This window comes from Delphinus delphis, chromosome X, assembly GCF_949987515.2.
Source record: "Delphinus delphis chromosome X, mDelDel1.2, whole genome shotgun sequence".
NCBI classification, from domain to species: Eukaryota; Metazoa; Chordata; class Mammalia; order Artiodactyla; family Delphinidae; genus Delphinus; species Delphinus delphis.
Window position 1 is genome coordinate 75,115,601 of NC_082704.1, and position 25,944 is coordinate 75,141,544.

At 39.7% G+C, this 25,944-nt stretch overlaps 1 protein-coding gene across 2 annotated transcripts in view; it reads left to right on the forward strand.

The window, feature by feature from the left end:
- The first annotated feature begins 6,502 nt into the window (after positions 1–6,502).
- Positions 6,503–25,944, forward strand: part of LOC132417834 (zinc finger C4H2 domain-containing protein) — a 36,008-nt gene continuing 16,566 nt past the window's right edge. For both annotated transcript variants that reach the window (XM_060001658.1, XM_060001659.1), the window contains exon 1: positions 6,503–6,625. In XM_060001658.1, coding sequence (XP_059857641.1) covers positions 6,573–6,625 — 53 coding nt within the window. In that variant the 5' untranslated portion in view covers positions 6,503–6,572. The remainder of the gene's footprint in view (positions 6,626–25,944) is intronic.

Here is a 25,944-nt window from a genome sequence, read left to right on the forward strand (position 1 = left end):
GTCTGTCATATCTACTATGGGATCTCTGCTGCCTAGCATAGTGCCTGACACAAAATGTACACAATAAATATTTCTTGGCTGAATGACTCAAAAACTTTGGCTCATTTTTCTCTTAGAAATGCTGATTAAGAAACATGACTTGAGAAATTCAGTATTTTGCAGCACTTTTAAAATTAATTTTTATTGGAGTATAGTTGTTTTACAACGTTGTCTTACTTTCTGCTGTTCTGCAAAGTGAATCAGTTATATATATATATATATATATATATATATATATATATATATATATATATATATATATATATATATTCCCTCTTTTTTAGATTTCCTTCCTATTTAGGTCACGACAGAACATTGAGTAGAGTTCCTGTGCTGTACATTAGGTTCTCATTGCTTACCTATTTTATATATAATAATGTATATATGTCAATCCCGATCTCCAAATTCATCCCACCTCTCCCCTTACCGCTTGGTAACCATAAGTTTGTTCTCTACAACTGTGTTTCTATTTCTGCTTTGCAAATGAGTTCATCTGTACCATTTTTCTAGATTCTACATATAAGTGATATTATACGATATTTATTTTTCTCTTTCTGACTTACTTCACTTTGTGTGACAGTCTCTAGGTCCCTCCATGTCTCTGCAAATGGGACTATTTCATTCCTTTTTTATGGCTGAGTAAGATTCCATTGTATATATGTACCACATCTTCTTTATCCATTTCTCTGTTGATGGACATTTAGGTTGCTTCCATGTCCTGGCTATTGTAAATAGTACTGCAATGAATATTGGGGTGCATGTGTCTTTTTGAATTATGGTTTCCTCTGGGTATGTGCCAAGGAGTGGGATTGCTGGGTCATATGGTAGTTATATTTTTAGTTTTTTTTTTTTACATCTTTATTGGAGTATAATTGCTTTACAAATGATGTGTTAGTTTCTGCTTTATAACAAAGTGAGTCAGTTATACATAAACATTTGTTCCCATATCTCTTCCCTCTTGCATCTCCTCCCTCCCACCCTCCCTATCCCACCCCTCCAGATGGTCACAAAGCACTGAGCTGATCTCTCTGTGCTATGCGGCTGCTTCCCACTAGCTATCTACCTTACATTTGGTAGTGTATATATGTCCATGTCTCTCTTTTGCTTTGTCACAGCTTACCCTTCCCCCTCCCCACATCCTCAAGTCCATTCTCTAGTAGGTCTGTGTCTTTATTCCTGTCTTACCCCTAGGTTCTTCATGACATTTTTTTGAGCTATTTGTAATGAGGTGGATAGACATAGAGTCTGTCATACAGAGTGAAGTAAGTCAGAAAGAGAAAGACAAATACCGTATGTTAACACATATATATGGAATTTAAGAAAAAATATTTTTAGTTTTTTGAAGAACTTCCATACTCTTCTCCATAGTGGCTGTATCAATTTACATTCCCACCAACAGTGCAAGCATGTTCCTTTTTCTCCACACCCTCTCCAGCATTTATTGTTTATAGATTGTTTGTTGATGGCCATTCTGACCGGTGTGAGGTGACACCTCATTGTAGTTTTGATTTGCATTTCTCCAATAATTAGTGATGTTGAGCATCTTTTCATGTATTTGTTGGCTATCAGTATGTCTTCCTTGGAAAAATGTTTATTTAGGTCTTCTGCCCATTTTTGGATTGTGTTGTTTGTTTTTTTGATATTGAGCCGAATAAACTGTTTGTATATTTTGGAGATTAATCCCTTGTCAGTTGCTTTGTTTGCAAATATTTTCTCCCATTCTGACTGTTGTCTTTTCCTTTTGTTTATGGTTTCCTTTGCTGTACAAAAGCTTTTAAGTTTAATCAGGTCCCATTTGTTTATTTTTATTTTCATTACTCTAGGAAGTGGGTCAAAAAGGATCTTGTCATGATTTATGTCATAGAGTGGTGTGCCTATGTTTTCCTGTAAGAGTTGTATAGTATCCAGCCTTACATTTAGTTCTTTAATCCATTTTGAGTTTATTTTTGTGTATGCTGTTAGGGTGTATTCTGATTTCATTCATTTACATGTAGCTGTCAAGTTTTCCCAGCACCACTTATTGAAGAGACGGTTCTTTCTCCATTGTATATTCTTGACTCCTTCGTCATAGGTTAGGTGACCATAGATGCGTGGGTTTATCTCTGGGCTTTCTATCCTGTTCCACTGAGCTATACTTCTGTTTTTTGCTAGTACCATACTGTCTTGATTACTGTAGCTTTGTAGTATAGTCTGAAGTCAGGGAGCCTGATTCTTCCTGCTCTGTTTTCCTTTCTCAAGGTTGCTTTGGCTATTCAGGGTCTTTTATGTTTCCATACAAATTGTAAATTTTCTTATTCTAATTCTGTGAAAAATGCCATTGGTAATTTGATAGGGATTGCATTGAATCTGTAGATTGCTTTGGGTAGTATAGTCATTTTCACAACATTGATTCTTCCAATCCAAGAACATGGTATATCTCTCTACCTGTTGGTATCATCTTTAATTTCTTTCATCAGTGTCTTATAATTTTCTGCATACAGGTCTTTTGTCTCCTTAGGTAGGTTTATTCCTATGTATTTTATTCTTTTTGCTGTGATGGTAAATGGGATTGTTTCTTTAATTTTTTTTATATCTTTCATTGTTATTGTATAGGAATGCAAGAGATTTCTGTGTATTAATTTTGTGTCCTGCAAATTTACTAAGTTCATTGACTAGCTCTAGTAGTTTCCTGGAGGCATCTTTAGGATTTTCTATATATAGTATCATATCATCTGCAAACAGTGACAGTTTTACATCTTCTATTCCAATTTAGATTCCTTTTATTTCTTTTTCTTCTCTTATTGCCATGGCTAGGACTTCCAAAACTATGTTGAATAATAGTGGCAAGAGTTGCCATCCTTGTCTTGTTCCTGATCTTAGAGGAAATGGTTTCAGTTTTTCACCATTGAGAATGACATTTTCTATGGGTTTGTCATATATAGCCTTTATTATGTTGAGGTAGGTTTCCTCTATGCCCACTCTCTGGAGAGTTTTTTCATAAACGTGTGTGAATTTTTTTTGAAAGATTTTTCTGCATCTATCGAGATTTTCATATGGTTTTTATCCTTCAGTTTCTTAATATGGTGTATCACATTGATTGATTTGCGTACGTTGAAGAATCCTTGCATCTGTGAGATAAATCCCACTTGATCATGGTGTATTATTCTTTTAATGTGTTGTTGGATTCTGTTTGCTAGTATTTTGTTGGAGATTTTTGTGTCTATGTTTATCATTGATATTGGCCTGTAATTTTTTTTTTTCTGTGACATCTTTGTCTGGTTTTGGTGTCAGGGTGATGGTGGCCTTATAAAATGAGCTTGGGAGTGTTCCTCCCTCTGTATTTTTTTTTTCATCACATTTTGAAAGGCAATTCAGATTGAAAGCTATTGTTGCATCTCTGCCTCCTGTCTTAATTCAGTTCATTATTGAAACAGAGGGAAAGATGTATGAATTCAAACATTCTGGCCTCCACTCTTTAAATTTTGATATGTTCCCTGAAAGTATCAAGAAGAAACTGGCTCACTTCCCCTTTGCTAACTCCTTACATTTTAATGGTATTCATCCCAATATATCCTGCCTCCTTACCTGTTTCTTAGTAATACGGAGAATATTGATCCTGATAGGACTAAGCTATTTTATTCCCACCACCTCAAATCAATGAACTTTTTCTAATAAAATAACACATTATAACTCAGTGCTAGCACAACTCCAAAATATTCTCTCATCTGTTACAGCCTTCTGATCAATCGAGAGTCACTGAACACCTCTTACTATATGACTACCAGCTTGGCTTGAAGATACTGTTTGAAGTACTGTTTCAGGAGCAAGAGCAGAAGGTATGGTTTCTTTCTATTCCCCTCTCTTTACCTGTAACATTTACCTTCCTCTCACTGCTAGCCTGATTTCTTACAACTCAGCAAGGTGCAGGTGAGACACCTGTTATTAAAGATGTCAAGAAGCCAAGACAAATCCATGAAAGCTACAAGGAATGGACCATTTTCTTAATTGGATACTTTAACTGTTACAAATAGCACAAAACTTACTCCAAGCTCCAGATGCTTCCAGGGCCCCTTCACCTAGATTAACTGTCATCTACCTTTAATGTCCTTGGATTGGGAGCATGGAACACACTTGGCCCTCTACAGGCTCCCTTTATTGGGTGTAATTTCTGGCCCAAGTAACAGAGGAGTTTGTATTCCATTGGGGTAGCAGCAGCTTGATACGGGTAATGTGGGGCTATGCGAAGAGCACAAGTCCCTGAGTACAGGGCTCTGTTTCTGCATCAGACAGTCTGGGTTTACCTTGGATAAGTCCATTGCCTCTCTTGGCCTTGTTCCTCATCTGTGAAATAGGGTTTTGGTGAGGCTTGTTAGACATTTGCCAAATTACTTTGAAAAATCGTATTGTAAACCTATTAACACATTTAACTGAAACAGATACAAAGCTATCTCTAGACCCTTACCAGACATGTGAACACAGCATGAGGTAAAGATTCTAAGAGGAAGTGGATGGCAGAAGAAGAGAAATTAGTTTTAAAACCTCAGAGGCCATTCCTAAATTTTTCCCTCCACATCCCCATGCACACCTTCCATTTCTCTTCAAACAAGAGTTAACTTATAAAGTGATATTTTGACATAAATGTATACATTTAAGATGCCATTTTACTTTTGTTCTTCATATTTTTTCATAGATATTCGCAAGTCCCTTGGTCCAACCTGAGCCCAGGCTCTAGCTTTGTAACTTACTTTGTGGCCTTGGCCAAGCCAGTTTTCCAGAGTCAGTTTTCTTCCTTGTAAAAACAGATAAATCTACTTATCCCCTTCACAGAGATTGAGAGAATGAAATGAGGGACTGTACATACAGCTCTCAGCACAGTAGCTGATACATACCAGGTACTTACATGGATCTGTTCCCTTCCCCCTCCTCTTATAGAACACGGCTGCAGCAAATTCTTGGCTCTGGACTCTAAGGTAGAGTAGCTCAGACCCACAGTCTTTCTGACCAACCAACTCAATAGTCTTCAAACGCCTGCTAGTGACACTACAAAACAAGGATCTTCAAGATCACAAGGAAACTGTTAGGCTGGACACCATGGAGACTTTCCTGGTTGTGAAAGTTATTATGTCTGGGATCCAAAGAAGAGAAGGGCTTCAGCTCCTTCCCTAGAAAACTCTTAAAATCAGTGTGGATATCCAGAATGTCATGAGACTCATGTTCTACTATTGTCCCACTCCCCAAAATATCAAGCCCTGTATTTAGCACTATCTTGGAAAGATCTCACTGACTACTTACAATGGGCCTTTGAGGTGGGGCTAAGTAGGTCTATTTTTCAGATTAGGAAACTGAGGCCTAGAAAAAGAAAGGACAAGATCAATCAGAGAGAGCTCCAGCTTACTTTTAGTTGAGTGAGTCAAAGTCCTCTATGTGTCCAAAACCCAGCTCTCTGGGCCTCTCCATTCTCTCTGAGCAATTACCTCTTCTTACATGCTCTCATCTCCTCCCAGTCATTCTCCGCTTTGCCTCTAGAGTTACCTCCCTAAGACATCCTTCCAACCTTATCACTCCCGTGCTTTGAAACATAAAATAACTTGGCATTATTTAGCACACTTAATAAATGTGTATTGGATGAATGTGTGCCTATAGGATTAAATCCAAACTCTATTTTGGATTAAGTTAAAGGTCTTTCACATTCTGGTTCCAACCTAGCTTTTCTAGGTACATCTCCCATTTCTCTTTCCCACCTCCCCACTCCATATATGAACCTTATGTTCCAGACACCTTGGCTCACTTGTTCTTTCCTTTCTATATGTGTTGTGCCCTGTCCTGGAAAGTCAGTCCTCCCCAGTGGACTGGAAAATTCTCAGTTATATTTTGAAACCTATTTACATCTTCTCTGCTCAGATGACACTTTATCCATTTCTGTATTATGACAGCACAATGCACTGTAATTAATGGGTTACTTTTCTTTCTCTCCTGCTCCTCAAAGGCAAGGACTTGCTTTTATTTATCTTTGCTTCACCCAGTGCCTCCCCCAGTACTTCCTTCGTTGACTGACAAAATTTGAACTCAGTAACTAGAATGGATGGAGAGCTGGAAGGAACGTGGTCAACCTCTCCCCATCCTTCAGCCTTTGCAGCTGCTCCCTCCTCCCTTCCACCTCTTCTCCACCTCCATCTGAATGCCAAAGCCACGAGTTCCCAGACAGCTGCCAGAACACTCAACCTCTCGCTCGCACGGGCCAAACGAATATCACTATTCCCTTGTACTCCTCACGACCTTTGACACAATTATCTGTGACAAATTGACTTAAAGTGCAGCTGCAGGAAGAGAAACAGCAATGTCTCGCTTGGCCTTCTGGGAGTTGTAGTCCTGCAGACCCCCGGGCTGCCTGGCTGGTCCTGGAGCTGCGGACTACAGCTCCCAGGCCTTCTCCATGTCCCTACCGCACAGGCTCAGAGCCCCATGCCGGGAGGAGGTGGTTACATTGTGTCTATTGTATCCCTGGGCTTGTGTGTTTGTACATTTCTCAGGACGTGAAAGTGAGAGTGAAAAGCATGGCAGATGAACAAGAAATCATGTGCAAATTGGAAAGCATTAAAGAGATCAGGTAAGTGGAACTTTGCAGCGCCCTCCCAGTCCCCTCCGAAGCTACCTAAATCCCTGACTGCGGGAGAGGGCTGCTAGCTACGGAAAGTGTCTATTGTTGGGCTACTTGCGGAGGGGGACTGAAAAGGATCCCATTCACCACGGAATTCAAGGATGGGAATGAGGCAGGGGAGAATCGGAACTGAGACTATCAGAGAGAGAGAGAGAGGCAGACAGAGAAACAGACCTACCGAGAGGAATCTCTTGCCAGATGTATCTGAGAAAGCCAGATGCAGACACACGGTGTAAGTGTGTTTGTGTTGGGGGGGGGGGGGACGGGAGTGGGTGGGTGTTGGTCCAAAGACAGCTTTTTGCTTCTTGGGTGGGAGTTGGGGGAATGGCATTCTTGGACACATTATTTTTTAAAGTGTTTGTAAGATCCAAGGTGTATTTGGCTCCTTGCTCTTTAGGTGTCTAGATTTGTTTCTTTCAGTCTTCTGTTCAACTTCAGGACCTCGAGCTCCGGCGAGCCTTTTGAGAGCAGAGTCTAACACATTGGGGCTGGTGGCGGCTGCTGGGGGCTGCAGACTGGGGATGCGGAGGAATCCCTTGCAGGCCAGGACAGGGAGGACAGAGAGCACTCGCTCTTATGTATTTTTTGCTTTCACTTACCACTTTCTACCTCTCCTACCCGGTGCTTGGGAAGGGGGATGGGAGTGATGGAGACTGGGGAGGCAGTTGCCACCTGCAACAGTTGCTCTCAGGCCCCAGAGGTGATGGGCGAATGGGCGGGATGCAAAGTGCGTGTTGCCTGCGTCCCCTACCCCTTTTCTCCAGGAGTGGCATTGGCTAGGCAATGATGCTGTCCTTGCTCAGAGCACAATAACGCCAGTTGAGTGGACTGCCTGGGCCAATACCAGGCCTTCCTTCACCCACTCTTCTCTGCCAGAACCCCCTCCCCGCCACCGACCCGACTCTGCCTCGGCTTCCACCCTCCTTCTGAGGGTGCCCTGGGTTGGGCCGTTCCCTTTAGTGTTTTCCAGGAACCTGAAGAAAAATGAGGGAGGATATCAAGTGTGTCCCTTTAAGAAATAAGAGTTTGACCAAGAGATTTAACTCTTGGAGTGAATGCCTTGGGTGAGACTCACACAAGATGGTGGTGGTGGGGAAGCACCTTGGCTTTTTTGTCCTTTGCAGGGGTTATATTTCTACTTCTGCTGGAGAATAAAAGGAAGGGACTATTATTTATTGAGCCCCTAGTGTGCCAAGCCGCTTGACCTACTATTGCGCATTTGGCTATCTGAGAACTTCCTACACTTCCTTTACAACTGGGAAAATGGAGGCTCAGAAAATTTAAATAATTTCTCCAGAGCCAAACAGTTTGAAAATGCCAGATTTTGACAAGAACCCAGTCAATTTGTGTGCAGAGGCTCTGTTCTTCCCACTCTATCCCTTCAGGGCCTAGGAAAAGGTAGACAGGGTTTATATTGCAATTTTTTTTCTGCAAAAGAATCAGGATATAGGGAGTGAGACACCTTGGTGCAGGAAAAAGTCAGCTGTCATAATAACAGTGCAGCTAATAAGAAACTTATGCCTGCAAGTGAAGAGCCTAGACTTATTTTTACCAGATTTTAAAGGAATCCCTACCCAACCCCAAGGGAAGGAACAGTTGGGAACAAGGAAAAGTGACCCCTTCTAGTATAGACCAAATGGGGGGCCATGGCTTCGACCCTCACCAGTGTTAAACCTGGCATTCCTACCACTACTAGCTGGGATGGGATCCTAAGAGGCCTAAGAGAGGCCAGAACTCTCACCCTCAACCAGCAATAACAAAGATCCTCTCCCCAACTTGGATGTCAATCAGAGACCCAGTGGAGAACCTGGACTTGTACTGCCCCTCTTCCCTGCAAAAGTAGCACATCAGAGGAGGCCTGCAAAGACAAAAGTGTTAAGAGAGATCCAGAGTGTCCAAATTTAATTGAAAAAAAATTACTTGCCATACCAAGATTATCAGTTTCAGTGGCAAGAGGAAGTAAACAGATGCCAGGGTTGAGAGGACACAGAGGTTGGAATTATCTGACAAGGATTTTAAAGCAGCCATCATAAAAATGCTTCAGGGAGCAATCACAACACACTTGCAACAAATGATACAATATAAAATCTCAGCATTTAAATAGAAGGTCTCAAAAAGAAATATAAAACACAAGGAAGAACCAAGTGGAAGTTTGAAAACTGGAAAAAAATCTCTAAAAACTCAATGGATGGGATCAACAGCAAGATGGAGAAGACAGAGGAAAGAATCAGACAACTTAAACATAAAACAATAGAAATAACGCAGTGTAAAAACACAGAGGGAAATTAAATGAAAAAAGAAGAAAGAAAGAAAGAAAGAAAGAAAGAAAGAAAGAAAGAAAGAAAAGAAAAGAAAAGAAGGAATTGAGCAGAGCCAGATCCTCCAGACTTGTGAGACTATAACAAAAGATCTAACAGTCATGTCAACAGAATCTCAGAAAGAGAGGAGAAATAAGGCAGGACCAGAAGTACCTGAAGAAGTAGTGGCTTAAAACTTTCCAAACTGAGCAAAGGGCATAAATTTCTAGATCCAAGTAGCTAAGCAAACACCATCAAAAAGGCCCAAAGAAATTCATACCAAGACACATCATAGTCAACCTTCTGAAATCAGAAGCAGAGAAAAGATGTAGGAAACAGCCAAAGAGGAAAAACATCTTACCTGTACCTTCAGGGAAAAGAAATAGAAAGTCAGCAGATTCCTCATCAGAAACTGATGAGGCCCTAGCAGGAAGTAGCACAACATTTTTCAAGTGCTGAAGGAAAAGAACCGTCAACCCAGAATCCTATGTGCAGTGGTAATATCCTTCAGGAATAAAGGGATAATCAAGACATTCTCAGATGAAAGGAAACAGGGAATTTATCAGTAGGAGGTCTACCCTATAAGAATGAAAAAAGTAAGTCTTAAAACAGAAAAGAAACAATAAAAGTAGGAACCTTGGAAGAAAGAGTACAGTTGGCAAAAACATGGGTACATACAACAGAATTTCTTTTCCTCTTGAGTTGTATGAATCCTGTTTGATGATTGGATCAAAATTTATTACATTGTCTCATGTGGTTCTGAATGTATGTAGAGGAAATAGTTAAGACATTTATGTTAAAGCAGGGAGTATAAAAGAATGTAAAAGGGAGGTAAATTTCCATCTTACTTATCCATTTATCTGTTGAAGGACACTAAGAATTCTTCCATATCTTGGCTATTGTAAATTATGCTGCTATGAACACTGGGGTGCATGTAACTTTTCGAATTAGTGTTTTCATTTTCTTTGGATTATATACACAGGAGTAGTATTACTGGATCATATGGTAGTTCTATTTTTAGTTTTTTGAGGAGATAAATTCTGTATGTTGTCATTTATATGTGGAATCTAAAAAATAAAACAAATGAATGAACATAGCAAAATACAGAAACAGACTCACAGATATAGAGAACAAACTAGTGGTTACCAGCAGGGAGAGGAAAGTGGGTGAGGGGCAAGATAAGGGGTAGGGGATTAAGAGAAACAAAATACTATATATAAAATAAATAAGATACAAGTATTGTAAAACACAGGGAAATAGTGCCAATATTTTATAATTTCAAATGGAGTATAATCTATAAAAATATTGAATCACTATGCTATACATTTGAACCTAATATAATATTGCATGTCAACTATGCTTTAGTTAAAAAAATTATAGATATATCAAAATGAAATTTGAAGAAAATGTTCAAGTCACCCACAGGAAGGCAGGGCAAAGAAAAGAGAAAAAACTAAATCAGAGAGAAAAAACAGGTAACAGAAAATAAAATGACAGACTTAGCCTTAACATATCAATAATTATGTTGAATATAAATGGTCTAAATACACCAATGAAATGACAGTCGATTTAAAAACATGACTGAACTATATGAGAAAGGGTCAATCCATGAAGAAGACATAATTCTAGATGTGTATGCACCAAAAGTGATTTAAATTAGCCTTCTTTTGATAATTTTACAGTAATATGCAAACGTTATATCACTTGGTTTAAGAACTGAAAATAGGAAAAGTATTACAAACACAACTCGATTTTCACATGTGGACCAGTAAAACATGTATGAGAGGTGGAGAGAAGGAAGGGGTAGAAGGAACTGGAGAAAGGAACTAACATTAGTTGAACACCTACTGATTTAAAAGCTCTTAGCTCATTTAGTGTTCAACTCTTGCTAATGGAAATCTGTGGTAGGAATTATTATCCCCATTTTACAGATAAGGATACTAAGGCTCAGGGAGGTTAGGTAACCTATCTATGGTCACACAGCTAGGAAAGGAAGAGAGAATGTATCCTCTTATTCACATGGCATATGCATTTCAACAAATGCTGATAATCTAATTAAGCATTATTCACAGTTCTTCAACTGCTCTAATCCTAAATCCCTCAAAGTTATAAACAAAGCAGCCTATTTCTGTTAAAAAAATAATTTTACTTCTGTACTGAAGTAGCAGTGATGAGGATAATATCACCCAAAAACCTGATTAAGTCAAGCTAAGAGTCAGACACACCCCCAGGCACAAGCACAGAAATATACACATTCATAGTGACACACATTCATGTACATACACACTGATGGCAGAATTTGAAGTGGAAAATGTCTCAGGAATGGATTCTTCCACCACAAATCATTCCCCACTTCTGACTCTGACCACATGCTCACAGCCCTGTCTTTCCTCCTAACCCCAACCACACTCCAACACTATGCTGCAGACCTTGGGCCCCAAGTCCCACACTGGTCTATTTTGCCCATCAATTTCTTGGGCTTCCAAGTGGTGATGAAGGAGCATGTGGATATGTGGAAAGGAGAAGGAAAGAATGGAACAAAAGAGGAGAGATGGAAAAGAGAGAAGGAAAGGAGAAGAAGCCATGAGGTAAAGAAAGTGAGTGTAGCCACTGCTAGAGCAACCAGAGGCCTTCACCAGCTCCCCAAATACATACTAATATTTCCTTAACATGCACATGCCATTCATACACACACGTTGCACACATCCATGCCCTAGTGCACACATATCCATACACAATAAACTTTCCTCACTTAAGAAAGGAAAAACTCATTTTGGAAGTAAATATTGTAGCATTAAGTAGGTCCTCTTAAGTCTTTTCCTTAAGTCTTCTCTTTTTCTCTCTCTACACATTCTCCTGAGTTACCTCTTATACTCCTACAGCTTCAAATATTATCTTCATATCTCCAGTCTCTACCCTCTAACTTCCTTCCAAGCTTCAATCTGATATATCCCACAGTCTACTGGGCTTGTCCACCTGGTTGTTCCACAGACACAGCTGAAGTCAATCAACTCTTAAGACTTTGTCTCTTCCTGCCCCAATCCAGCTCCTCCCACTAAACCACTTGTTTAATGCCATCATTCTCTGCACAGTTACCTCAGATTGAAACCTGGATATTGATGCTGATTACCCTTGCTTTGTTATAACTCACATTTGATCAGTTAGCAAGTCCTACCTTCAACATCTGGCTCATATTCATGCCCCACTCTCAACCTCCACACTCACTGTCCTGTTTTAGGCCTTCATCATGACCAACCTGGATAATTATAATATTGTATCGCTTTCTACCTATAGAATTGCTTTCTTGTCTTCAGTCTGCCCCCTATTTTTAATTCCATCTACACTGCTATGAGAACTACCTTCCTAAAGCACTGGGGTTACTATGTTATTCCTCAAACACATTCACCGATTTCCCATTGCCTGTAGCAGTATTTTTCAAAACACAGATCATGAGCCATTAGTAGGTCATGAAATGAAGTAGCTGCTAGTTGGATTTGTAAAAAAAAAAAATTAAACAAAATAAGATAGAAAATATCAGCATACATTGCATAAGAAATGGTAGGTATTCTCTGTGGGAACTTTTGTTTCAGTTTTCTATCTGTGTTTGTGTGTATTGGGTCACAATATAAGATTCATTTATCATTGTAAGTCATTTCCTACTGTATGTCCATAAACATTTGCCTATAATTGTTGCCATGGCATTCATGTCCCTCTCCCCCACAAGTCTGTCCCAGACCTACCTTTCCAATCTTATCTACTACCTCTGATTTTCATTCACCTTATTCTTTATCCACACAGAAGTTCCTCACTGTTTTATATATTTCCATTTTTCCATGCCTTTGCTAATGTCGGTCCTTCATTCTCTTTTTTTTAATTGGGGTATTGTTGCTTTACACTGTTGTGTCAGTTTCTGCTGTACAGCAAAGTGAATCAGCTATAAATATACATATATCCCCTCTTTTTTTGGTTTCCTTCCCATTTAGGTCACCACAGAGCATTGAGTAGAGTTCCTTGTGCTATACAATAGGTTCTCATTAGTTATCTATTTTATACATATTAGTGTATATGTCAATCCCTATCTCCCAATTCATCCCACATCCTCTTTCCCCCCTTGGTGTTCATACATTTGTTCTCCACGTCTGTGTCTCTACTGCTGCCTTGCAGACAGGTTCATCGGTACCATTTTTGTAGATTCCACATATATGCATTAGTATACGATATTTGTTTTTCTCTTTCTGACTTATTGGGTTGGCCAAAAAGTTCATTCAGGTTTTTCTGTAAGATGTTATGGAAAAATCCGAACGAACTTTTTGGCCAAAACAATACTTCACTCTGTATGGCAGTCTCTAGGTCCATCCACATCTCTACAAATGATCCCATTTCATTCCTTTTTATGTCTGCATAATATTCCATTGTATATATGTACCACATCTTCTTTATCCATTCATCTATCAATGGCCATTTAGGTTGCTTTCATGACCTGGCTATTGTAAATAGTGCTGCAATGAACATTGGGGTGCATGTGTCTTTTTGAATTATGATTTTCTCAGGGTATAAGCCCAGTAGTGGGATTGCTGTGTCATATGGTAATTCTATTTTTAGTTTTTTAAGGAACGTCCATACTGTTCTCCATAGTGGCTGTATCAATTTACGTTCCCACCAACAGTGCAACAGGGTTCCCTTTTCTCCACACCCTTTCCAGCATTTATTGTTTGTAGACTTTTTGATGATGGCCATTCTGACCAGCATGAGGTGATACCTCATTGTAGTTTTGATTTGCATTTCTTTAATAATTAGTGATGTTGAGCATCTTTTCATGTGCCTCTTGGCCATCTGTATGTATTCTTTGGAGAAATGCCTATTTAGGTCTTCCACCCATTTTTTGATTGGGTTGTTTGTTTTTCTGGTATTGAGCTCCATGAGCTGTTTGTATATTTGGGAGATTAATCCCTTGTCCATTGCTTCATTTGCAAATATTTTCTCCCATTCTGAGGGTTGTCTTTTCGTTAAGTTTATGGTTTCCTTTGCTGTGCAAAGGCTTTTAACTTTCATTAGGTCCCATTTTAAAATTTTTGTTTTTATTTTCATTACTCTAGGAGGTGGACAAAAAAGATCTTGCTGTGATTTATGTCAGAAAGTGTTCTTCCCATGTTTTCCTCTAAGAATTTTATACTGTCAATTCTTATATTTAGGTCTTTAATCCATTTTGAGTTTATTTATCTGTATGGTGTTAGGGAGTGTTCTAATTTCATTCTTTTACATGTAGCTGGCAGATCCCTCTTTCTTAATGCCCTTCCCTTATTCCAAGCCTGTAAATCCTACTTATTCTCCAAGGAAGATCCAGAGCAAACACCATCTCTTTTTCAAAACCTCAAATTCTCTAGTCCAAATGAATCACTTACCCCTTTGGGCTCTCACAGGGAGATTTATTATAGCACTCAAGTTATTCTGCCTTATGGTAAAGTTTTTCTCTTTTTTTTTTTGCAGTACACGAGCCTCTCACTGTTGTGGCCTCTCCCGTTGTGGAGCACAGGCTCCGGACACGCAGGCTCAGCAGCCATGGCTCACGGGCCCAGCCGCTCTGCGGCATGTGGGATCTTCCCGGACCGGGGCACAAACCCATGTCCCCTGCATTGGCAGGCAGACTCTCAACCATTACGCCACCAGGGAAGCCCCCTATGGTAAAGTTCTGAATTGACATGAGTCTGTCTTCCTTCCTTCCTTCCTTCCTTCCTTCCTTCCTTCCCTCTGTCATTGTTGTGGCAGCTTCAGCAGGCTCCACTATCACCTCGCTTGAAAACTAAGTCAGCTTTGGCCCCAGTGCTCACTCAACAACAAGTCACAGAACAGCTGGCAACTCTGGAACTTAGGGATGGGCAAGTCAAGCCAATTCTGACTACAGGAGAGAGAATGCAAGGGAGTTGACATTTGGTGCTAAGCTATAAGAAAGTCTTCAAGGTGAACTTTTCAAAGAAAACTTCTTTTCCAACAGTAGCTGCTTTTCCAGATGCACAAATAGATATTAAATGGAAGAACACTTGGTACTTAGGCAATGTTCTCATCAGACTAGAGTAGGCAGGAAAAGCTGGCTCCTTTTTTTTCATTCAGTTACATTTACCAAGCACCTGTTCTAGGCCATACACAGGGCTGGGATATTCTCAGAGTCTAAGATGAATTAGACCTCTTCTCAAGGATCTTAGAATCAAGGTGAATAGCTCTGATCTCTCCCCTGAGTTCTGTACTGACATATCCAACTTCCCACTTAACCAACCCCACTGGATATATCACTGGCACCTTAAACAGACCCCAACAGAACTGTCAACTTTACCCGCATCCCCACCCCCACTCTCCTTTCCTAGTCTCCCCCATCACTAGTAAATGTCACCCCCATCCCCAAATCTGGAATCATTCTTCATTCTTCCCTCTATTACTCCATGTATCCAAAACACTAGCACAGTGGTTGTCAAACTTGGGCGTGCATTAGGCTCCACCTGGCGGGCGGTTGAAACCTAGATTGCTGGGTCCCATCTTCAGAGTCTCTTATTCGGAAGGCCTGAGAATTTGCATTTCTAACAAGTTCCCAGGCAATGCTGTTGCTGCTGGTCCAGGGAACACACTTGGAAAAACCACTGCATTAGTAAGACCTGGCGGATTATGCCTATATAATATATTCTGGATCTGTCCACTTTCCACCATTCCCTTAGCTCATCAACAAATCTGGGCAGTTTTCCATCCAACTCTGCTAGCCAGTGTCTTCACTTTGTCTGCCCATCCTCAAGTCCTACAGGTCCCAGCTTTCCTACTCTGCTTGTTGAGTGAGTGTTGGGGCTAAGTCACTCCTTAAGCTGGGTGACAGTTGAGCCCGCCAAGTTTGTCCCAGGAATAGATGATCCATTGCCCTAGAACCTCTCCTGCTCTCTATCCTTCCTTCTCCACATTAGTCAGCAAAGAGCCATTGGAAAGAAGTTAGCCAGCTGAATATTTTTGTCTTGGTCCAGGACTCTGTCTGGAGAGGCTGTGGCCTAGGGAGGTCAGGAATCTTCATTCAAGATTTAAGTAAGACTGTAGCCCCAGTGATTGTGGAAAACCCTAAGGAAGTATTCTGTGGATTTCCTGGGATTCCGTGGCCATACCAGCTGCGCCTTAGCCTCTTGGGAGGATTTCATTAGGACATTTTCCATATAAAATTGGGTCTTTAATGACTTGGATGCTTTCCTCACTTGTAGGGCCAAACATTCCACAGATTCCATCTCGTGGAGGCATCCAACAACTCTTTGCAGGGCTACACTGAGTCCTACTTCTCAGGTAGATAGAATTTCCAAGCTTCCAAGAGGTTCCATGATGTGCCCTATTTCACCCTTAAAATTGGTGACTGACTGATCCAGGACAAGATTCACCCCATTGGCTTGTTTTCCATGCCTTGAAATAAATCATATGAGGAAAGTTCCTTGGTATGGTGAAAAGGTCATCAGGTTCAGCACACTGGATTCTGCACTTCCTGGCTTTGTGATGTTGGGCAGGTCACTTTACTTCTCGCAGCCTCAAATTCTTCATCTGTAAAAATGAAGCTAAACACACCTAATTATGTGGTCATGATGAAGATTAAATTAGATAGCGTATCAAGTGCCCAGCACAGTTGCTGGAACATAGTAGACACCAAAAATAGATAGATAGATAGATAGATAGATAGATAGATAGATAGGTAGATATTTTTATTAAATAAATCCTTTCTTAACACCCAATTCCTTCCCAGTTTCTGGAACTTATACACTCTTAGTAAATGTTAACTGAATGAATTAAAGCCCCCCACCCATGGTAATATCTTTCTTTCTCTGAGACTACTGAGATTACAGTCAGTACCCTGGACTTACCACTTATTTGCATTCATTATTGTCACTCCAAATGTAATTGTTGAGCCAAAGCAGTGTGCTAGATGACATGGAGTTTACAGACAGAAATATGGCATGGTGTCAATTTCTAGAAGGCTCTTATATATATAATTATCCAGATTTCAAATTGCTTCATTTGAAAGTCTGTACATGTAGAGGACTCAGAGGACCATAGCTGCATGCTCTTGGGCTAGTTCCTTTCCCATTCTGGACATTTGTTTCTTCATTTCTGAAATGAAGAGGATAGATTTTATTGGTGGCTTTGAAGTAATGTTCTGAGGAGCCCTGGGAGTTGCAGGGAGGTGTATCAAGGGCCACTCTGGTAGAGTCAGGCAGGGTTGGATTTGAGGAGAGAATAAAGACTCTGGGACCCACTTCCACTTGAACCATAATAGTTATGATTTGATCTATTTTCTATATTGGACCACAATCAATAATTTTACTTGAAGGAAGGGGTCTTCTCTTCAGTCACCCCCAGGATCCAGCACACTGTTGGGTAAGTGGCACTTGCTTAATACATTTTTTTTGTCTGCAAGATTGATAGAAAATGAAAAGAGAAGGAAGCTGTTATGTGTGTATGCATTTAAGCAGTGGCTGGCATAATGCCCACTCTGTAGATCTGTGAAAGAAACAACCTTTTACTTACATTTAATCTTAGCCCAAACTACCCAGTTGCTGGATAGAGCATGGAAGGCTGGGCATTAAATCCTAAGCCTGAACAGCATGGTGTAGACAATCAACCACAAGGGTAACAAGTCCCCATTTCTTTTTTTCATCACTAACCCACTTCCCATTCCTCCCGGGTACCTCATTTGTCCAAATCCATTTAAAATCTGTTTTATTTACACAAGACTTTTGACGAATCACTCATTTTCCTGGGAAAACAGGAGCAGAGGGGTACAAAGAGCTTAGAATTTGTGTGTTTAGATTTAATTCTGGGTACAGTAAGAAGACATTGGAGGATATATTTTTAACAGCTTTATTGAGTTGTGATTTACATACCATAGAAACCATCCATTTTTGGTATACAGTAAGTTCCCTACACGTTGTGAACTTTCAAAGATGCAAACCTGTGTTCACATGTCCAATCATGTAAATTAGTTCACGTGTCTGACGTGCATTGTTATGTGGGCGCATCTTCTACAAGTGGTTGTACTTTTGTGTACTTTACTGTACAGTACTGTATAGAGCACAGTAGTAAGTATCTTTATTTCAAGCCCAGGATGTCCAGAAGCGTAAAAGCAGCAGTGATGCAGCTGATACTGCTAAGAAGCACCAAACGTTGTACTGTACTACTGTACTTTTCAAGGTACTGTACTGTAAGATTAAAAATGTTTATTTTTTGTGTTTGTTTTCTATGTATTATTTGTGTGAACAGTATTATAAACCTATTACAGTACTTTTCTATATAGCCAATTGTGTTAGTTGGGTACCTAGGCTAACTTTGTTGGACTTACGAACAGATTGAACTTACAAACGTGCTCTTGAAATGGAACTTGTTCATATGTAGGGGACTTACTGTACAATTCAATGACTCTTAGTAAATGTACAGAGTTGTGCAACTATCACCACAATACAATTTTAGAACATCCCCAGCATCCCCAAAAGAGCCCTTATGCCCAGTATCAGTCCATCTCTCTTCCCACACACTGGCCTAGGCAACCAGTAATATATATTCTGTCTCTATAGATTTGCCTTTTCAGGACATTGCACATAATTTAGCATATTGTCTTTTAGGCTCATACACATTGTACCATATATCAGTATTTCTTTCCTTTTTATTGGCAAACAGTATTCCATTGTATGGATATACTGCATTTTGTTTATTCACTCACCACATGAACATTGGGGTTGTTTCCACCTTTTGGCTCTTATGAATGCTGCTCTGAACCTTTACATATAAGTCGTTGTGTGGAAATATGTTTTCATTTCTCCTGGTTAGATTCCTAGAGTGAAATTTCTGGGTCATATGACAAGCATGTGTATAACTTTTTAAAATAATGCAAAACTGTTCTCCAAGTTGGTTGTGCCAATTTCCATCCCCAGAAGCAGAGTATGAAGGTTCCAATTTCTAATCCTGTTGAACATCTTCTTCATGCATTTAGTTGCCATCCATCTGTCTTCTTTGGTGAAGTGTTTATTCAAACCTTTTGCTCATTTTTCAGTTGGGTTATATATTTACTTATTGTGAATTTTGAGTGTTCCTTATATATTCAGGATACAAGGCCTTCAACAGATACATGCTTTGCAAAGATGTTCTCCCAGTTTGCAACTTGTCTTTTCATTTTCTTAAGAGTGTCTTTTGAATTGCAGAAGTTTTTAATGTTGATAAAGAAGTCTTACTCATCAGTATTCTTTTTTTATGGATTGTGATTTTTATATCACATAAAGAAAAACCTTGCCTAAGCCAAAGTCACAAAGATTTTCTTCCAGAAATTTTAAGTTTTACATGTAGGCCTATAATCCATTTTCACTTAATTTCTGTATATGATGCAAAGTATAGGTTGAAGCCTTTTGCTTGTTTTTGCATGTAGATATCCAGTTGTTTCAGGACCATTTGGTGAAAAAGCCATTCTTTCTCCACAGCATTGCCTTTGTATCACTGTAAAAAAAATCAGCTTTCCATATTTGTGGGTTTATTACAGGACTCTCTGTTCTGCTCCATAGGTCTATTTGTGTATCTTTATGCCTATACTTCACTGTTTTGATTACTACAGCTTTAAAATAATTATTTAAACAGGGATTGTAAGTTCTCCAACTTTGCTATTCTTCTTGAGAGTTGTTTTGGCTACTCTAGGCCCTTTGCATTTCTATGTGAATTTTAGGTTTCACTTATCAATTTCTACAAAAATGCCTGCTGAGATTTTGATAGGATTTCCAAGGTACCACACTGCATTTAGACAGCTTTCTTTTGAATAGTGTTAGCATAGTGTATCTTTTCACCTTTACTTGTTCCCTTATATTTAAAGTGGGATTCTTATAGGCAGTCCGCAGTTTGGTTTGTTTGTTTGTTTGCTTGTTTTTTCCAATCTGGCAATCTGCTTTTTAATTGAGGGTGTTTAGACTATTTACATTTAATATGCTTGTTGATATGGTTAGGTTGAGATCTACCACCTTTTTGTTTTCCATTTATCTCATCTGTTTTTTGTTCCCATTCCCCTCCCTTTATGCCTTCTTTTGGATTAAGTATATTTTATGGTCCCATTTGATCTGTTTTTCTGACTTATTAGATATTATTCTGGTTTTTATTATTTTAGTAGTTGCTTTAGAGTCTATAATATACATCTTTACTTGTCACAGTTTATCTTCAAGTGATCTCATACTACTGCAGATATAGTATAAGAAACTTACAGCACTGTAGTTTTATTTCTCCCTTTCTGCCCTCTGTGCTATGACATTGATGCGCTTCTTGGTTTAAACTGTTGGTTATCTTTTTAATGAATTTAAATAATAAGAAAAAGAGTCATTATATTTTTCCGTGTTTGATGCTCTGTATTCCTCTGCTACTATTTTCTTTCTGCTTGAAGAGCATACTGTAACATTTATCATAGAGCAGGTTTGCTGGTGATGTAGCATCCCAACTTTTCTATGTCTCAGAAAGTCTTTATTTCACCTTTGTTTTTAAAAGTTATTTTCAATGTGTAAAGAATTCTATATTGGCAGAGGTTTTTTCTTTTTTTTTTCCCAGTACTTTAAAAATAATATGCCACTGTCATCTTGCTTCGATCCTACTTCTTTCCTCTTGGGTAGCATGCCTTTTTTCCTTGGGCTGCTGTTAAGATTTTCTCTTTATCTTTGGTTTTGAGCAATTTCATTGTGATATGACTTGGTGTAGTTTTCTTCCTGCTTCCCATGCTTGAGACTTGTTGAACATTTTGGATCAGTGCATGTATAGTTTTCATCAAATTTGAAACATTTTCAGTTATTAATTTTTCAAATATTTTTCTTTTCTTCCTCCTTCTTCATCTCCAGTTACATGTACTTTTAGCCACTTGAAGTTGTCCCACAGTTTGCTGATGCTGTTTATTTTTTTGACCATTTTTATCTATATATTTCATTTGGGAAACTTTCTATTGGTATGTCTTCATGTTCATTAATCTTTTCTCCTTTATTGTCTAAATTGACTAATGTAGTTTTCACCTCAGACATTGTAGTTTTCATCTCTAGATATTTTATTTGGGTATTTTTCATCTCTCCCACAACTTTACTTAATGTGGCCAGTATTTCCTCAAGCTTTCTGAACATATGAAATGCATTTATAATAACTACTTGTATCCTTGGCTACTAGTTCTATCAACCATGTCATTTCTTGGTTAGTTTTGATTTTTATTCTCAACATTGTGGATTGCATTTTTCCTGCTTCAAATTGCACACCTGGCAAGGTTTGGTTGGATGCCAGACATTTTCAAATTTACCTTGTTGACTGCATATTTTTGCATTCCTATAAATATTCTTGAGCTTCCTTATGGCATGCCATTAAGACACTTGGAATCTGTTTTATCCTTCTGGGCCTTGCTTTTCAGCTTAGTTAAGTGGGACCATATCAGCATTTAGTGTAGAGCTCATTTTCCTCATTACTGAGGCAGAACTTGTCTTTGTACTCTAATGCTATACAAATTGTGAATATTTTCTACCTTTGTTGTTTGGAACAGTCACTATACTCAGCCCTTTGTGGACTCTGATCACTGTTTCCTCTAATCCTTTGAGGTCTTTCTTTCCTTGGCTTCAGGTAGTTACTTTCCTTACACACATGTGCTGATCAATAATTCAGTGAGTACTTGAGGGGGAGCCTCTGAAAATTGTAAGCATTCTCTCTCTACACAGGTCTCCCCTCTCCAAAACTCTTTCCTGTGAACTCGAGTTTCCTTGGATTCTCCAGACTCATATCTCCATTTCCTCAATTGAGGGAGATGGCCAGGCTCTGTCTGAGTTCCTCATCCCTGTCTTGCAGTCTAGAATATTTCTCTAGGCAGTAGGATGGGGCAATCTTCAGGCTCATCTGAGCTTTTCCATCTCTCAGAGATCACTGACCTTACTTGCCTGATATCCAATGACTTGAGCACCACTTTTTTTTCATATATTTTGTCTTGGTGTTTTTGTTTGTTTTGCTTTTAGTTATTTTGCATAGGTGGGTAAATCTGGTCCCTGTTACTCTATCTTGACTAGAGTGGAAGTGAAAGTTATTCCCCAAATTTGGTTTTAAAGGACCAGATTTCACCATTTAATACACACATATTTTATATTTTAAAAATCTAAAGTCAGGATGTGTGTTAAATACAATTCTACCTTACAACTGCCATTGGCCAAGAGGGAATTGTGTTATTGTTCATGCATTGGCACATGCGAACTTGGCCATGGCTGTTCATATTGTCATCCCTTCAATTGAATTATGTGCATGATTATCACTGTATGTGTTGAGTTTAATTGACATTTAAAGTATCTTCAAAACGAGTTCATCATGGTTTTCCCTTGAAATAAAAAGTTATTGTGTATGAGAAATGACTCAGACTAGAAGAGTCTGATTAAAATAGTGTCTTAAGTCAGTCTACCAGAGCTCTTTCAAAAACTATTAAATGAACATTTAAATTAAAAGAAAACATTTTGTCATAATATAATAGGTAGCATTTTTCTCTTAGTAGTCCATAAGATAATGTGTACCCTATGTCCAATGGCATTTTAGATTCAATTAAATACAGTAGCCAATTAACTGGGATGTTTATTGGTAAAGCTAATCCAACTTGCTTCCAAATTAACAGTGGTTAAAACAAGACAGAAGTTCATTTCCCTCTCACATTATCAGTCTGGGAACAAGTGACCTGTGGTTTGTGTGGTTATTCCATGTTGGGGACTCAGGCCCTTTTTATATTGTTGCTTCACCATGTGCAGGGTGTAGCCTTCATCTACAGGGTTGAAGATGACTTGATGTTGTGTATACATGTTAGGCAGTGGGAAGAGGGCAAAGGAGAAGTGAATGGCACACTCCTTCCCTTTAGGGTCACAGCCTAGATGTTGCACATATCACATGTGTTTTCATCCCACTGGCCAGAACATTGTCACATGGCCACAAACAGCTGCAAAGGAGAGAGGGAAATACAGCCCTTAGTCAAGGTGTCACATGCCCAGATGAAAATCAGAGGTTCTATTATTATGGACGGGGGGAAAATGAATAAGGTGGGGGGGACAAGGAGCATCTGATCTGTGTTCTGTGTGACCCTAGGGTTTTCAAATTGTTGGAGCTGCCTATAGAAGGAATGGATTGTCTAGAGAAATAGTGAGAGCTCTGTGACTACGTTGTTCAAGGAAGGCCTAATTGAACACTTGGAAGTGATGTTATAGAAAGCACTTAAGCAGTGGTTGGCAAAGGGACGATAGATGCCTTTGAAGGTCCCTCCCAGCCTGGAGAGTCACATGTGCTCAGGTCCTACCCACATTGGTCTGTGAGTCCCACTGGCTGTATGTGAATCACTTGTCTGCCGTCTGTGCCAAGGGCTTGGCTTCACTGAAAATGCCCAAATACATACAGAGAGCTCCAGATAAAATTCTATTTAACCCCCAGAGATCAGGGATGGGGCATGGGGGTGGGCAGAGCAGCAATAACTAGTCAAAGCTCTTAATCAGATCTTGATGGTGGTAAGATAGAGCTGCTGGGTGAGTCAGGCAGAGGTTGTTTAAGAGAGAAATGAGACCAGCTCAGGGTGCATTCTGTTACAGGTCTCCAGTTGGGGCATCCCCTAAGCTTCCCCATTGTTCCTCCTTTCTGAGTACAAGCACAGATAACAGGTGCCCTCATGCACTACTGGTGGGAGTGTGAAATGGTGTAGCCATCTTGCACAGCAAATTGGCACTGCTTACATGAAATAAGAATACACGTTACCTGTGCACCAGATTTCCCACTCCTGGGATATAGCCCCCTAAATTTACTCAGACAGGTACAAGAAAATTCATCAAAGTATTGTTTGTGGAGGGGGGATATAGAAACAAAGTGAGAGTTTATCCTTGGAAGGGTGGACAGGTAAAATGTGGTGGATGACCACACTTAGAAGCAAGGAATCCTGTATCTTAACATCAGAGTGCCATGTGAAAACTATATGTTATCATTAGTCTATACCGTGTGTGTGCGTGTGTGTGTGTGTGTGTGTGTGTGTGTGCACGCACGCGTGTGCCCAGGCGCACGTGTATTAGTCAGCTTATTCTGCCACAAAGCAATAACACATTCTGGGTGGCTTAAATAGCAGACATTTATTTTCTCACAATTCTGGAGGCTAGAGATTCACGATATAGATACCAGAAATTTTGATTTCTGGTAAGGGCTCTCTTCCTGTCTTGTAGATGGCTGCTTCCTCCCCATGTCCTCATTTGGCCATTCCTCTGGTCTTGTGTGGAGACAGAAAGAGCTCATGCGTCCCTTCCTCTACTTATAAGGACGTCAATACAACCAGATTAAGGCTCTACTGTGATGACCTCATTTAACCTTACACCTCCCTAAAATTCTCTCTCCAAATATTTTGGAGATTAACCTTATACCTCCCTGAAAGTTCCCTCAAAGTACTTTGCGGGTTAGGGCTTGAACATATGTATATTAGGGGACTCAATGCATTCCATAACATTCCTCCCTATGCCTCCCACCAAATGCATGTCTTTCTCACATGCAAAATTCATTCATCCCTTCCCAACAGCCCCAAATGTCTTAATGTGCTCCAGAACCTATGTCCAGTCAAAAGTCTCATCTAAATATCACCTAATTTAGGTTTGGATGAGACGTGAGTTATGATTCATCCAAAGGGCGAAATTCCCCTCCAGCTGTGAAACCAGACAAATGATCTGCTTCCCAAGTATAGTAATAGGACAAGCATAGGATAGGCATTCCCTTTTGAAAAGGGAGAAACCAGAAAGAAGAGAGGGATGATAGATCCCAAGAAAGTGCAAAACTTAGCAAGGCAAATTTCATTAGATTTTTCAGACTGGAGAATAATCTTTGGCTGGATGCTTTGGGCAGTATCACCCCCACCCTCACAGCCCTTTGCTGTTGCCTTTCTCCTGAGGCAGTAGTCAGGGGAAGCCTGTCCTACTGAAACTGAGGAGGCAACAGCCTTGCCCCCAGGGCCTGTTAGGTCTAGACCCAATGGTGGGAATGGCAGCCCTGATGATCTCTTAATCACCTTTGGTGTCATTCTTTCCTTTACTTGAAGGATGAAGCATGTTTGCAGCTAAGTAACTCTATTGTCCTGCCTTGTAGATTCCAAAAACTTTCCTTTATTTCATCCTCCCTCTGCTCCCCTTGGTCCATGCTGACAGTGCCTGTGCTTGTATAATCCCATCTCTGTTCCTGACTTCTGCTGAGATACCTAATTAAAATAATGAGTAATCTCCTCAAGGAGTGGTTTTCTAGCCACATCCTTGGTGTTCTCTCCAGAAGATGCTTTATATTTTTTGCAATATGGATAGAACGAGAATTTTTCAAATCTTCAAGTTCTGGTTCACCTTGCTTAATGATTCTGCTGATTTCTCTCTCTCCTCTTGCATTTTACTATAAGCAGCTGAGCTTCACATTCACCACTTTGCGTAAAAATCTCCTCAGCTAGATATCTAATTTCATTGCTCACAGGCTCTACCTTCCACAGAAGACTAGAACAAAATTCAGCCAAATTCTTTGCCACTTTATAATAAGGATCACCTTTTCTCCAGTTTCTAATGACACGTTCCTCTTTTCTCTTTGAGACCTCACCAGGAGCATCGTTAATGTCCATGTTTCTACCAACAGTCACTTCAATGCAATATAGGCTTTTTCTAGCATGCGCCTGAAACCTCTCCCAGCCTCTACTCCTCATCTAGTTCCAAATACACTTCCACATTTTTAGGTTTTTATTAAAGTAGTACCCCACTTCATGGTACCAAAATCTGTGTTAATCTGCTCAGTCTTCCACAACAAAATACCACAGACTGGGTGGCTTAAACAACAGACATTTCTTTTCTCACAGTTCTGGAGGCTAGAAGTCCATGGTCAAAGTGCAAGAAAATTTGCTTTCTTGTGAGAGCTCTCTTCCTGGCTTATAGTCAGCTGCCTTCTTGCTATGTCTTCACA